This window comes from Microtus ochrogaster, chromosome 2 (assembly GCF_000317375.1).
Source record: "Microtus ochrogaster isolate Prairie Vole_2 chromosome 2, MicOch1.0, whole genome shotgun sequence".
In the NCBI taxonomy this organism is placed as follows: Eukaryota; Metazoa; Chordata; class Mammalia; order Rodentia; family Cricetidae; genus Microtus; species Microtus ochrogaster.
Genome location: NC_022010.1, coordinates 40,386,233 through 40,400,633, shown reverse-complemented (window position 1 = coordinate 40,400,633; position 14,401 = coordinate 40,386,233). Strand labels below are relative to the sequence as shown.

Genomic DNA, 14,401 nt, shown 5'->3' with positions numbered 1-14,401 from the left:
TACCTCACTCAGGATAGTGTTTTCTTCTTTTTTTTTTTTTAATTTTCGAGACAGGGTTTCTCCGTAGCTTTTTGGTTCCTGTCCTGGAACTAGCTCTTGTAGACCAGGCTGGCCTCGATCTCACAGAGATCCACCTGCCTCTGCCTCCCGAGTGCTGGGCTTAAAGGCGTGCGCCACCACTGCCCGGCTTTGCCAGCTTTTCTTAAATTAACCTGTCTACCTTTTGCTTCTGGGCTTTTACCTTTTTTATTTCTGTTTATCTTACTTTTACTCCTGCTCTGTGGCTGGCTCGATGGCTGGCCTTTTATGTCCTCCTCTCTTTGATCTCTTGCTGCTCCTCCTTTGCCTCATTTCTCTTTCTGTTTATACTCTGTGCCTGCTAGCCCCGCCTATTCTTTCTCCTGCCTCACTATTGGCCATTCAGCTCTTTATTAGACCAGCAGGTGTTTTAGACAGTCAATCACAGCTTCACAGAGTTAAACAAATGTATCATAAACAAAAGTAACAAACCTTAAAATAATATTCCCCAACAGTGTGTTGCCCTTGAGGTGGGATTATGAGTACTGTTTCTTAAAATCAATAGTAGGTCTTAAATACTTCCCAGGTCCTTAGGATTTATCTGGAAGGTAGATAAATTTTAAGTTTTGGGGAAGGCCATTCATATCTGCATTCCCATACATGTTCTCAATAGTAAGCCCTACACTACTGTTTAGAAAACAGTATCACAGTTAAACCAAGTAGATGCTTTGAGATTATCTTTAGAAAAATATAATTTTTTCTGTTCTGTTGCAATTTTTTTTATCACTATTTCCATTTGAATCATATAGATGAAAATAATGAAACATTAACTCACTTTATGAAGATCTATATACACAGAATGATGATACTCATAGTCCAAAATCTAGGGATCTAAAATAGTCCAAATCTGAAACAGTTTGAGCTCTCAGCTCTGAGCATTGGATTAAGCTACAGACTGGAAGTCTGTATACATGTCCCTGTGTCACGGGAATCCCAGACCTGAACTTCCTTGGTTCAGGCATCTCGGGATGGTGGCGCCCAGGGGCTGGGGAAGGGTGTGAACTTCAGGTGGATTAGCCATGACTGCCCGTGTCTGATGACACACGCGAGTGAAGGGACAATAGTGTGGAATTCTGAGGTTGTCTTGCCAGAATTTTGAAGAAAGTTTTTTTTTTTTAGAGATCTTAGAAAATTCAAAGATGCCAAGAAACAATTCGAAAAAGTCAGCGAAGAAAAGGAAAATGCACTAGTGAAAAATGCCCAAGTTCAGAGAAACAAGCAGCACGAAGTGGAAGAGGCCACAAACATCCTCACCGCCACAAGGAAGTGCTTCCGGCACATAGCCCTCGACTATGTCCTTCAGGTACGGTCTCGCCCGCCTCCTGTCTCCCAGCAATGGTTACCTAGCAGGCTCCTTTGAGTGATTGTCCTGGGAAGAATACAGAATGCTTTTTCTTGGAATTTAAAATTAAAACGCCATTTTTGTAATTTAATGCCTTTTTGAGGTATTTTAGACTGGCCTCAATCTCACTGTGTAGCCCAGGCTGGCCCCATACTCAATCTGTAACCCATCCTGGCTTCAACTTGATACTTTTCTGCCTCAGTCTTTGGAGTACTGGGCTATAGTTCTACATTGTTACCTCCAGTGGGAAATATGACTTCCACCTGGTTATGTATGTCTTTGTGTGCACACAGGTATGTGAATATAGATGCCTTTGGTGCTGATTCCTTTCCTTTTTCCTTAGCTATAATATCCTATACACATTTTATTCTGCGGCAGTTCTAGTTCAGCTTACTTGATATTTGACTCTCAGGCTTAAATAGTGTTAGCTTTTACTGGCAACATTAAAATATGTGTCTTTTTCAATTTTTCAAAACTTTTATTAGTGCTTCTTAACATAATCCCCAAACAGCACCTTCTCAGGGAATGCACCGTGAGAACTGCTTTTCTGGGTGAAGCGCCTGCTTCCCCTTGTCTCCGAGCAGCATACATGTGATCCGTATGTACTTAGTGGCAGCAGCTTCAGTAGCTGCAGAAGTTGTCTGGAAATCATTGGCTGCTTTGGAAGAGGAAACCCCAGGCCCATGGAGGATTTGACTCCCTGTGGAGGTGGAAGACAGTAGCAGGGCTGTATGGTTCCACCCGGCACACAGGGAGAGAAAGGAGATGTGTATTTCTTTATCTTTGGGTATGCATGTTTGTGAGAGTACGTCTTTGCTTACACGTGTGTGTGTGCACTTCAGATGTCCTCCAGAATACTGTCCATCTTCGTTCAGGCAGATCTCTCACTGGCCTGCAGCTCACCAATTGGGCTATCCTGGCCGTCTGGTGAGCTGGTGAGCGCCTGGGATCCTTTTCATCTGTTCATCATTGGGATTACAAATACTCTTTACCATGCCTGGCTTTGTTGTTGTTGTTTGTTTGTTTTTTGAGACAGGGTTTCTCTGTGTACTCCTGGCTGTCCTGGAACTTGCTCTGTAGCCCAGGCTGGCCTTGAACTCTCAGAGAACTCTCTGCCTCTGCCTCCCTAGTGCTGGGATTAAAGGCGTGCACCACCACTGCTTGGCATTTTTATCTGGAGTCTAGGGATTGATTGCTGATTGTTGTGTTCAAGAACATCACTTTACTAACTGAACATCTCTCTGGTTGCTATATTTTTTTCTATTTCTAGATTATTGTAGTTTTGTGTGTATATATGTGTATGTATGTGTGCACACACAAACTTGGGTGTCATGGAAATGTCTATATAAAATTATACACACAAATATAATTATATGTATGTGTATATGTATGTATACATATGCATTATATATATGTATGTATAATATTTTTTTTCTTGTTCACAGTTCTCTCAATGGCCTGGAGCTAGGCTAGGTTGAGTCCCAGGATTCTGCCTTTTCCCTTCCCCAGAGTGGGATTTTAGGAATGTGCTCATGCACCCAGCTTTTTTCTGTGGTTCTGGGGACTGAATTCAGGTCCTCATGCTCGTGTGGCCAGCATTTATAGACTGGGTAGTCCTGTAGTCCTAGAGTATTCCTGGCCTTCAGTCCCAGTGGTTGGAAAATAGTATATTATTTTTGTTTCTTAAAGAGTGAATGATATAATGTTATGAATTTTGTGTATGATAGGCTGTCTAAGTTGCAATTTCTGTTGCTGTGAAGAGACCCTATGACCATAGCAACTTTTTTAAAAAACGATTTATTTATCGTGTGTACAGTGTTCTGCCTGCAGGTATGCCTGCGTGCCAGCAGAGGGCGCCAGATCTCATTACAGATGGTTGTGAGCCACCATGTGGCTGCTGAGAGTTGACTTCAGGACCTCTGGAAGAGCTGGGTCTTAACCTCCGAGCCATCTCTCCAATCTGAGCATGGCAACTCTTGTAAAGGAAAGCACTTAATTGTGGTGGCTCATTTACAGTTCAGAGGTTTCGTCCGTTATCATCATGGCGGGAAGGAAGGTAGCATGCAGGCAGACGTGGTGCTGGAGAAGGAGATGAGAGTTCTTACATCTTGATTCAAGATGTAAGGCACCAGGAAGTAGTCTGTCTCACTGGGTGTGGCTTGAGCATGTATGAGACCTCAAAGCCCGCCTCCACAATGACATACTTCCTCCAACAAGGCCACACCTCCTCATAGTGTCACTCACTTTGGGAGCCATTTTCCTTTAAAGTACCGCTTGGGCTTTAGCTAAAATATCCATTATTTTCCAACTGAAACATAATAATTGGGCATTTCCTTTGAGTTCATGCGACAATACTAAGTTAGCCTCCATGCTCACTCCCTTCTAACTATAATTTTTCTCAAGAGAATTCTTGGATCATTTTTTTTTTTTTGTGACCAAAGTAGCTGTTTTAGAGAATAATACTAATGGATACTCCAAAGTGTAAGGTACTTTAGATGCTCTAAGATTTGAATTTTCCTTGAGTTTGAATTTTTTTTCCAAATAAAGAGGACAAAACAGAAGCAAAACAGAAGCCTTAGTTGGAACAGTCCCCCCTCCCCAGCCTACACTGGGCGTCTGGGGGAATCTGAACAGTGGCCCCCTCAACCTACGCTCAGCATCCAGGATCAGTGTATTTCTCAGAGTTGAACAGGTTGTGAAGCAGACAGGCAGAAGAAACCAGCGAGAAGGAAGAAAGTCAGGCTTAGAGTTTTCTTGGTCTGTTTTTGTTTTTAAGACTGTGTTTTACAATTCCCTTATTAAAGACATTTGGAAGGCGTTCTGTGCTCTTCTTGGCAGCATTAACAAAGAGTGAGGACCTCTTTTGGATAACGTTATATTTAAATAAACTTTTTTTTTGTTGTTTAAAAAAGACAGCAAAAATATTTGTTAGAAATTTCTAGAACTGCAAAAGATCCAGTTAAAGCCTCCTTCCGCCTCGAACTCACTATGTAGCCAAGGATACCTTTGAACTCACAATCCTCCTGCCTCTCTTCCCAGGGATTATTGACATGTACCATGACTCCTGTCTTGGGCAATCCTGGGGTTTTAATCCAGGCCTTTGTGCATGTAGGTGAGCAGTCTGCCAACTGAGCTTAACACTACCCCCGAAAACTCATAATTATGCTGGCATTTCAGTAAGTCGATCATAATTAGGATACTTAAATCCATTTCTTTAACATATATTTATGGAGTGCTTACTATGTTCTACTTAGGGACTAGAACTCAGAAGAAGGCCCCAATCTCATGGTAATTTAGCTGGGGAAAAGACGTCGTCAGAAAACAGCAAGTAAGCACCAGGGAGGCAGAGGCAGGCCTAGTCTCCATAGTGAGCTGGAACTCACTGTGATAGTCAGAGCTACATGGTGAGACTCTGTCTTAAGAACAAAAACAAAGACAAAACAAAGAAAAGTAGTTATAAATTGAAAGACCCTCAGAGAGGACCTTCCCTCAGGAGGAGACCCCTGAACCCAAGGAACAGTCTGAGATCACTGGCTGTAACGGCAAGAGGTTTTTTTATTGAGTGGTGCACAGGTACCTGCGGGTGCCAGAGTCTGTTTGGAAGACTTGGGCGCCCTCAGGCTGGGCAGGGGGTCTTTTATATGGAAACGGGTGGCAGAAGCAGGCATACAGAAGCAGATGCATGGTTACAGGGATCCCATTGGTCAGTTCGAATGAGGCAATGGATTCACTTGGGGACGAGTTCCTCGGGGACATGAAGATCTGATAATAGCTGACTTGGGTCTATCTAGGGCACATGTAGTTTTTCCCAGAACTTTTCGTTCCCCTCCTAAGCCTGATGTCTGACCACAGATATCCTGTTTTGGCCGCCTAGGAGTACCGACTTTACCTTGAACTTATACTTGTTTGTGTGAAAGCCTTGCAAAATGGCATTACAGCAGCTAAGCTGGGGTCTTTCAAAATGTTATCACTAAGTAGAACGGATATAGCTGCTGGCGAGTCAGGGCCCGAGTTAGACCTGTGTGAAAGGGTGGTCATGAGGGCAGAGCATCCTGACGTGGAGGCAGAACAGCCAAACCAAGGCATCTGTGGGACAGTGATGGTCTGGCAGGAGCCCAGAGAAGGCAGAGGAATAGACCACGGGGCTGGAGCCGGTGGCAGGGGCCTCAGCACAGTGGCTTTTGGGGGACATGCTAGGAGGTTGCAGGATTTAGCACTGAAGGTAACGTGACTTCGTTTATATTGGAAAATCACTGTGGAACTGTGTGGAGAAGAGATTACATGGAATGAAGAAGGGAAACATTGGCAGTCCAGAAAAAATAGAAAGTGGAAATGGTGATAATTTGCACTACGGCTGTGGTTGAACTTGGATCTTCAAATAGATGAGGGTGGAGGAAGATGGACATGCCACATGCTCAAGTACTCAGATGTCCATGACAACGCTGCTGTAATTTGAAGAACCAGTGTTTTCACTGAGCATGAGTGTGGCTGGGTATCCATTGGTATGCTTGCCATAAGTCTTTTAGCCAAAAGAGGTTTAATAATGAAAAACCCAAGCTTTGATTTTTCTTTTGTTTTGGGATCGTTAGGACAGGCATGCTTAGAATCTTGTATTCTGAGTTAGTATTTAATTCACGGATGCTTAACCAAGTTTATCTTTCCTCAGATTAATGTGCTTCAATCAAAGAGGAGATCGGAAATCCTGAAATCAGTAAGATCTTAATGAAACACTGCTAACTGGGACTTGTCTGTGTGTGTAGCCTCTGTAGTCTGACCCTCTGTCCGGGAGCTCTTGGCTCCCTTTGCTCCCCGTTTCTAGTTCCTGTGTTATCTGCCCCAGTTCCAGCTGCTTATGTGTCTGTGTTGCTAACACAGCCTGCTCCACGCAGGCAGGCCCACTGCTGGTGCTCCGCTCTGTTATCTGATGGAACGTAGGTGTGGTCTAGATGCCGGAAGTGGTGTCTGACACTGGCGAGACCATTTCAGGAACCAAATGTGATCATCACCTTGAATTTTCTTTTACTTGTATTTCCTTTTATGTTTTGGAGCCATGACTGTTCTGGAACTAGCTCTTGTAGACCAGGCTGGCCTCAAACTCAAAGATCCGCCAGCCTCTGCCTTCTTTGTGCTGGGATTAAAGGTGTGCGCCACCAATGGCTGGCTGTATTTGCTTTTAGAAAGTTTGTTTTTAAAAATATTTTTTAGATTTCTTTATTTTATATGTATGTGTGTTTCATAAATATGTATATGTACTACATGCATGCCTGGTGCCTACAAGGCCAGAAGAGGGCATCAGATCCATTGGAACTGGAGTTACAGACAGTTGTGAACTGCCGTATGGGTGCTGGGAACTGAGCCCCAGTTCTCTGCCAGAGCAGCCAGTGATCTTAACTGCTGAGCCATCTCCTCAGCCCCCGCTCCCCTTGGAGGGTCAAAGGACAACTCGTGGAAATAAGTTCTCTTTTTCTCCCATGGAGATCCGGGCACTTGAACTCTGGGTGTTAGGACCAATGCTATCTTCACTGGCTGTCTTGCCGTCCCTACTTAAAGTTTTCAGATCTGGAAAAGGCTTTTAAAAAATAATACCAAATTTCAAGGCTTGTAAGCTGTTTTCACTGATAGTGTATGAGAGCAGCCATTTCTCTACTGATTTTTATTGGCAGTGGCATTATAGCCTTGTCTCGTCACCTTCCCCAGTGGTATGATAGACAGAAAATGAGATTTCCATATGAATTTTGCATTTTCAGAGTTCAGTCATTTTTCTATATGTTTTCCTGGCTACTTACAGGATGTATGTGTATCTTTTCTCTTCTTCTGTTGAAGTCTTCATGTTTTGTTCTGATCTGTGGCACCTTGTATGGATTCAGATCACTGATCTTTTGCTGTGTTTTCCTGATTTATAATTTATTTTTTAATATGCTTAGTATGTATTTTGATATATAGATATATTACATTTTTAAAAATTCTTTTAACTTTTATCAGTTCTTTATGGATCTGACATCATGCATTCGGATCGGATCCTACCCATCTCCCAGTCCCCCGAATTTGCCCTCCGCCACTGCACCCTCTCCCCCCAAACAAAACAAAATTTAAAAGAAAAACCAAAAAGCCAAAACAAACCAACAAAACAAAGAAAAATCTCATTGTGGAAGTTGTAGTGTGCCCTTGTGTATTTTACATTTTTATGTAATCTTATTAATTCTTTATAACTCAGTGGTTTGAAAAATATTTTCACACAGTTATATGATTATTACCATTATCTAACACTATAGTAATTTTTATATGTGAGTTTTATCATTAATCTTTGAATTTTACTTAGCTTCTTTATATTTTGAAAACAATTTTTTTTCCTGTAGAGGATTCTTGAGGATCAACACTCTTATGCCCTACATTAGTCTTCAGAATATTAAATAGATGTCTGTTCTTGCTAAAATATAAAGCAGGACTTTGGAGATCATTTGCATACATTTAATTATATATAATTCCTTCCCATGTAAAAACTGAACTAATGAAAACAGGAGTGTCTTTTCTTCTGGGAATTAATAAAATACAGAAAAAGCTGGGAACCCCCACTCCTTACTTAATGTCAGTTTTGAGTCCGTGGGATGAATATGAAGAAATCCCCAGGGCCAGTGAGGGGGCTCTGCAGGTGAAGACACCTGCTGCTGACCTGATGTTCTGAGTTCAGTGGCCAGACAGGGAACTGACTTTTGCAAGATCTCCTGGACCATCACACTCCCCAGGCGTGTGTGAACACACACACATACTGCACAAAAATAAATAAATAAGCAGTTTTCTAAAAACAGAAAAGTCTATGTCATCCCCACTTGTATCTAATGTTTTGGAAAAAGGAGTAACTGAGAGTCCGCACACCTCCCTGGGGCTGGTGGCCCTGGTAGGTAAAAGTGTTTGCTACTGTTGACATATCTTCTCTTCTCTGCTTAGGGAGTTTTCTTCGAGGACCGTATAGACATCTCAGAAGTACTTAAGGATTACTGTTGACTGAGGCTATTGAGAATGTTATTTAAATCACCCATGTATCTTTTATTTGGCTCTAAACAACTACAGTTGTTAAGATGCCAAACCGCTGCATTTTTCTCTTAGAAAAATTGTATTCTCTTTGTATTTACAAATATTTATGAAGTTCTTAAGAAAAAACAACAACAACTCCATTTTAAGTAGATTTGACACTTTGAGTCCTTGTGGAGTGATCTTAAATGTGGGGAGGACTCTAGCTTTCTTCGCTTCCAGCACGCCTCTGAGCTGATACCCCTCTCTCCCTCTTAGATGCTGTCCTTCATGTATGCACATCTGGCCTTCTTCCACCAAGGCTATGACCTGTTCAGTGAGCTCGGGCCCTACATGAAAGATCTTGGAGTGCAGGTAACCTCTTGACTGGACTTTTTGATTCTGGGCTGCTTGTTGGCGTGTGTGTCTCTAAAGATATTTAGCATATGGCAATCTGGCTTCTGGAGCACATTCACATGTGGGTTAAAGGTTGAGCCAGAAGTGAACTTAAAGGTGACAATGCCTGTGTTGAGTATTGACATGAGGGTTCTGAAGAAGAGACTTGAAGGAACTCTTCCGGCAGGTGCGGTGCATAGCTGTGGTCCTAGCGTCTGGGAGGGAGGCTGAGGCAAGCTGAGATACACGTCCACTTTTTATACTTCTTAAACTAAGTCAGTAATCAAGTTACTGCCTTAGTTTGCTTTTATTTAAGACATTGCTTTTTTCATTTTCAAAAATTTATATTGGCTGCTTGAGTAATGAAAGTCTTAGAATCATAAAGCTCCCAAGACCATTTATCATCTCACAAAGATGCATTAAAAGTTTGGAGCCCCCCTCCCACACTTGGTGGTGGCACTGCAGCTCAAATACAAATATAGGGCCTTAATGCATGCTAGACGTGTGCTTTATCACTGACTTGGCCCAAGTTACTTCGGACGGTACTTTGTATTGGGTGATGAACCTTCTTACTCTGATATAATAGTATTAATCTGTAGGTTTTCTGTCCCAGTATACTTTGTGAGGTGAGAGAATAAGGGAAAAAAAAATAGAATTTGGGGAAATGGGAGAAAGATAAGAGAGGAATGGGAATACCATTCAATGATCAAAGTATATGTGTGGGAGGGGAGGAGGGAGAGGGAAGGGAAGGGAGAGGGGAGGGAAGGAAAGAGGGAGGGGAGGGGAACGAGAGCGGAGGGGAGGGGAACGAGAGCGGAGGGGAGGGGAACGAGAGCGGAGGGGAGGAGGGAGAAGGAAGGGGAGGGAGAGAGGGGAGGGAAGGAAAGAGGGAGGGGAGGGGAAGGAGAGCGGAGGAGAGGAGGGAGGGGAGGAAGAGAGGAGAGGAGGAGGGGGAGGAGAGAGAGGAGAGCAGAGGGATCATGTGCAGAGCACAGGCTGTGAATTCCATGCTTTCTGTTCTTCGTCTCCTGCTGTGGGCTGCTGTTCATGTCCGTGCTCTGTGTATGTGTCAGGTGAGGTAGGGTTTGTTTGCAGTGCAGCCTGAGGAAACTGGGACTTCTGTAAGAGAATCTTGGTTCTTTTATGTAAAGTCAGAAGCACAGGTTCATGGGTATTTGTGTCACACAGTTAGCCCCATGGTTAAAAGTGACTTATCAATCTTAGCCATCATTCTCACACTCCAGCTAACAGAGGGGAGGGAAGGGAAGAGAAAGGTGCATATTGTCTGCCGAAGGACATTTCCTAGAAATTGTATATGTCCATTCTGTTACACCCCAGTGACCTGTGTGCAGTCACTCATTGCAAGGAAACCTGGGAAATACAGCTTCATTGCCAGAAAATGATCTGGCAGAATTAGGTGTGGGGTGGTTCCATTGTAAGGAAAGAGGAGGAAATAAATACTGGGAATAGTTAACCTTTTATACTGCAGAAGAGGGTAGCGTGATGTATAAACATGTAGCTTAGACATCTGGTCCAACATCTGTGTAAGGTCTTGAGGCAGGGGTGCAGTTCTGGGTAGAGTACCACAAACTCTAGAACCAAAGTAAGATCAAGTTCTAAGGAATCTAAAACAGGCTAGAGGTGAAAGAGTTTAGCCAGATCACAAAAGCCAACTGCTCTGTCAGTGACTGTACAGAAACATTAAACACACCACACACACACACACACACACACACACACACACACACACACACACACACACACCCTCTGATCCAGGCCTGTGTTCTAGGCAGTCTTTACATCTCATTGGCTTACCGTAGGCAGCAGTTATAAGGATCATGTGAATTGAGTTGTAGTAGGCTAGTGGGAATGATTGGTTTTATCTATTTATAACTTTCAGTTTTGTGTCCTTCCCCTTCTAAACCAAGTGATTTTGCAGGCCTTGAAAAACATGTATTAAACGACATTTTCTGTAGTGGTCTGTTTATATGTGGTCAATTAAGAGAATCTTGTAGTAGTTAAGTAAGGAGATATTAACAGTTGGAACTACAGAATTAATATTCTTTTATTATTTTGTTTAATTTAACCCCACTTGCCCCCAAGCGTGTGGCAAGTGATGGGTCGTGCCTGTTGACGGGAGCTTTCGACCTTTGCCTTTCCTAGTTCAGCTGTCAGCTGCATTGCCTTTTGCTAGTGCTGGAATAATAACAACAATAATAATAAAAATCATGCTTTTGTACATGCGCTTTGTTTTGTTTATCTTGTCTGCAGCTGCAAGTGTCTTCTAAGTGGGTCAACAGGCACTTTAGTTAGGGTCCTTGTCCTTTAAGGATGGAATGCACACTGCTGCAATGCTCAAGACCAGGCCTCCAGCTTGGAAGCCATTCCCCCTAAGATAGCTGCTTTCTCAAAAAGGATTTAATGCTAGAAAAATGTGAATGTCTACTCAAGTGTTTAGCCAAAAATGCCCTTTTAGGTTAACGTTAATCGGTTGATTCTATTTATCTGTAAAATAACTTGGACTATGGTTTACCAAATACCTTTGTTTCTTTGACTTTTAAGTCTATAATTTTCTTCTTTTCTTTAGTTGGATCGACTGGTTGTAGATGCCGCAAAGGAGAAAAGAGAGATGGAGCAAAAACATTCTACTATCCAGCAGAAGGTATGGGGCAACTCAGATCTACTTGCATTTGCGGGAATGTTAGTGAATGCAGCTACCATGGCTACACAGGTCCCTCAGTCGCTTGTTTCAGTAAACCGTTCTCTTTGTGAAAAGTAAACGTACTAGATGTTAGTGCTTGCATTTTGTTATCTTCTCAGAGCAAAACATTCGCAAAGATTCTCGAACCAGTTTATAAATACTGCCTAACTAAAGGTTACACCTTGTTAAAATCTTGGATATTATTCACGGTATCATTTAGGACACTGGCAACCACCTGCCAAAGTGTGCATGCGTGTATGTGCGTGGGCACAAGGCAGGGCATGTGTGTGTTCATCTGTACACATGTGTGTATGTCTCTCTCTCTCTCTCTCTCTCTCTCTCTCTCTCTCTCTCTCTCTCTCTCACTCACTCACTTCCCAGCTGCAGCCACTCTAGGGCAGCTCGGACCTTCTGGACCCTCATTGCTTGTTGATTGCCTAAGCCTAGCCAAACTATTCTTGACAAATACTTTTAAACATGAGGATTCAATAGAAATTTGTGTTAATTTCTTTATATAAGAGTCGAGTGTATTGTGTCCGTACTTTACAGGTAATAGTCTGCGATGGGTTGGTGCAGCGACTCAAGCATAAAGGCAGATTAGGGATTGGATAGTTCTATAGAGTTATGGTGAAGTTCCTTCTGCATGCTGTAAGAGATCTGTCCTCTCAATATAAGCAACCAGGCCATCTTTGATTACAGATTACTTAGATTGGATCAGACATAGAAGATGTAAATGGGGAAAAATGAAGCGAAATCAGGAGCAGGTATAAGACAAAAATAATTGTTCATGCTCAAAAATAACATTTAGAGAAGGGAAGAATTTTTCTTAGGCCATCTTTACATCAGTCACTTTTAGTTACTAGAGGAGGAGGCTAAGTCCATATTTCCTTTTGTTTAAAGACGTGATCTGTCTGTATCCCCAGCCTAGCTTTGACCTCATAGCCCTCCCACTCTCTCCTGCTGTGTGCCTGGGATTACAGGTGTGCACCACCCTCCCAGCTCTGGTTTAATCTACAGGTCTTGACTTGCTGCTCCCTTTCTCCTGCTTGCCTGTCTCTCCAGAGTCTTGCTATGCAGCTCAGACGGGCCTTGAACTTATGACCCATCTGCCTCAACCTCCCGAGTGCTGGGATTATAGCTTTACACTACCGTGCCTCCCTCTTCTTTATGTTTAGGCTATACAACATGGCATTTTGATGACTAACTTGTTTTATATGGCGTTAGTGTCACATGATTGCTAAAAGTAAGATGACAAAGTATGTTTCAAAAACTATGTGATTGTTGATTAAATTGAATAAATATTTTAATGTCTTTTTATATATTTGTTCAGTATTACACTGAAGGCCTCAAACTGGTAAACTGTCAAATAGGAGATGATTTGACTTTAAACAATGCACAACTGTCTTTATTTAAGAAAATAATGCTCTTTTTACTCATTGTGAATACTTTCTCTGCCCCTAAATGCTGACACAGGCTGCATTACAGGTAAATAAACAAACAAACAAAGTCAACTGAAATGTAAGGGAAAGCATTTCTGATACTTTCCCAGTTGTTTTATCAATTGTATTGATCAGTGTGAGAAGTAGCAATGCTGTGAGTGCCCGTCTGTCTGTCCTGCCCGTGCCTTGGCACGTCTTTAGATGAACACTAACGGAATAGAGCTGCTGTGCCAAACAGCGTGCATATGCCCACCATGTTGAGGACGCTGGCAGACAGCTCCGAGGTTCTTGATGCTCTCACCACTACACTGTGGATATGGACATCGCATTGCGGTTTTAATTTCTGCGTCATCAGTAACTAGTAATTTGTATCTTCAGGTCATTAGTGGTCCCTGTCTATGAAATATCTACTCTCTTTTCTTCGATTTTACTTCCAGGCTTTTTAGCTGATGATCAAGTTCTTCATATATTCCAGATATAGGTGTTTTAGGTTTTCAGCCCTGTGTCTAGTGCTTTTGTTACTGGTTTAGCAGTTCCCATCACAAGATCGCAAATACCTCTTCCACATAGCTTTGCTTTTCATGTTTATAGCTTTGTTTTATTTGTTTGTTTTTTGTAACGGTGCTGGAGATTGAGCCTCGGGCCTCATGTGTGACAGGTAGATGCTTTGTCGCCAAGCTCTGTCCTGGGCACTGGCATTTAGCTCTGTAACTCATGTAACTGGGTTCTTGTGTGCAGTGGGTAGAAATCTACTTCCTCCCATTGATAGATTATTGCTCTTGGTGAGTTGGCAAAGCTCCTCCTCCAGTGTTCTGTGCTACGGCCTGTGGCATGTGTTACAGCCCTCACCTCTCCTATCTGAGGCGCCTTCTGAACTGTCTTTCCATCCCATGGTCATTTTGTCTATCTGAGGCGCCTTCTGAACCGTCTTTTCATCCCATGGTCATTTTGTCTTAATTATCCCAACACATCATTGTCACAGTTGTTACCAGCTTTACAGTAACTTTTCATGTCTGAGAAAGCAAAGCTTCCACCCCTCTTTCTGCACACTGAGTTTTGTATACTCACAAACTCCAGGAGTAATTTTGTTCTAGAACAGGAGCTTTTGGGGGATTGGTGAGATGACTCAGTGGGCTCAGCGCTTGCCACACTCGCCTGGTAGTCTCAACAAAGCTGTCCTGACCTTCCTGAGTACTGGGACATTTGTTAGTCTTCCTCCAGGATACACACAGCAGTAATTCATTTTTTAAAAGGCTTTTGGAATTTTGGTCGAGGTTATATTGGATCTCTCACAGTCTTACTCTACCTTCTCTTTAAATTCTCTTAATGACTTGCATGAGGTTTTGGGATTTTCTTACATACCTTTGGTTAGGTGTATTCCCAGACCCCTACATTACAAATGTTCCTGTAACTACTACCTTTAGAAAGTCTGTTCTG

The 14,401-nt window shown here is 42.5% G+C and overlaps 1 protein-coding gene across 8 annotated transcripts in view; it reads left to right on the top strand.

Moving 5' to 3' along the window:
• Positions 1-14,401, top strand: part of Acap2 (ArfGAP with coiled-coil, ankyrin repeat and PH domains 2) — a 115,805-nt gene that overhangs the window by 61,140 nt on the left and 40,264 nt on the right. For 4 of the 8 annotated variants that reach the window (XM_026785394.1, XM_026785397.1, XM_013351423.2 and 1 more), the window contains exons 6-10: positions 1,198-1,381; positions 6,087-6,131; positions 8,708-8,803; positions 11,412-11,486; positions 12,999-13,010. In XM_026785394.1, the coding sequence (XP_026641195.1) occupies positions 1,198-1,381; positions 6,087-6,131; positions 8,708-8,803; positions 11,412-11,486; positions 12,999-13,010 (412 nt within the window). The remainder of the gene's footprint in view (positions 1-1,197; positions 1,382-6,086; positions 6,132-8,707; positions 8,804-11,411; positions 11,487-12,998; positions 13,011-14,401) is intronic. The other 4 variants (XM_005344812.3, XM_013351432.2, XM_005344811.3 and 1 more) reach the window with 1 other exon arrangement.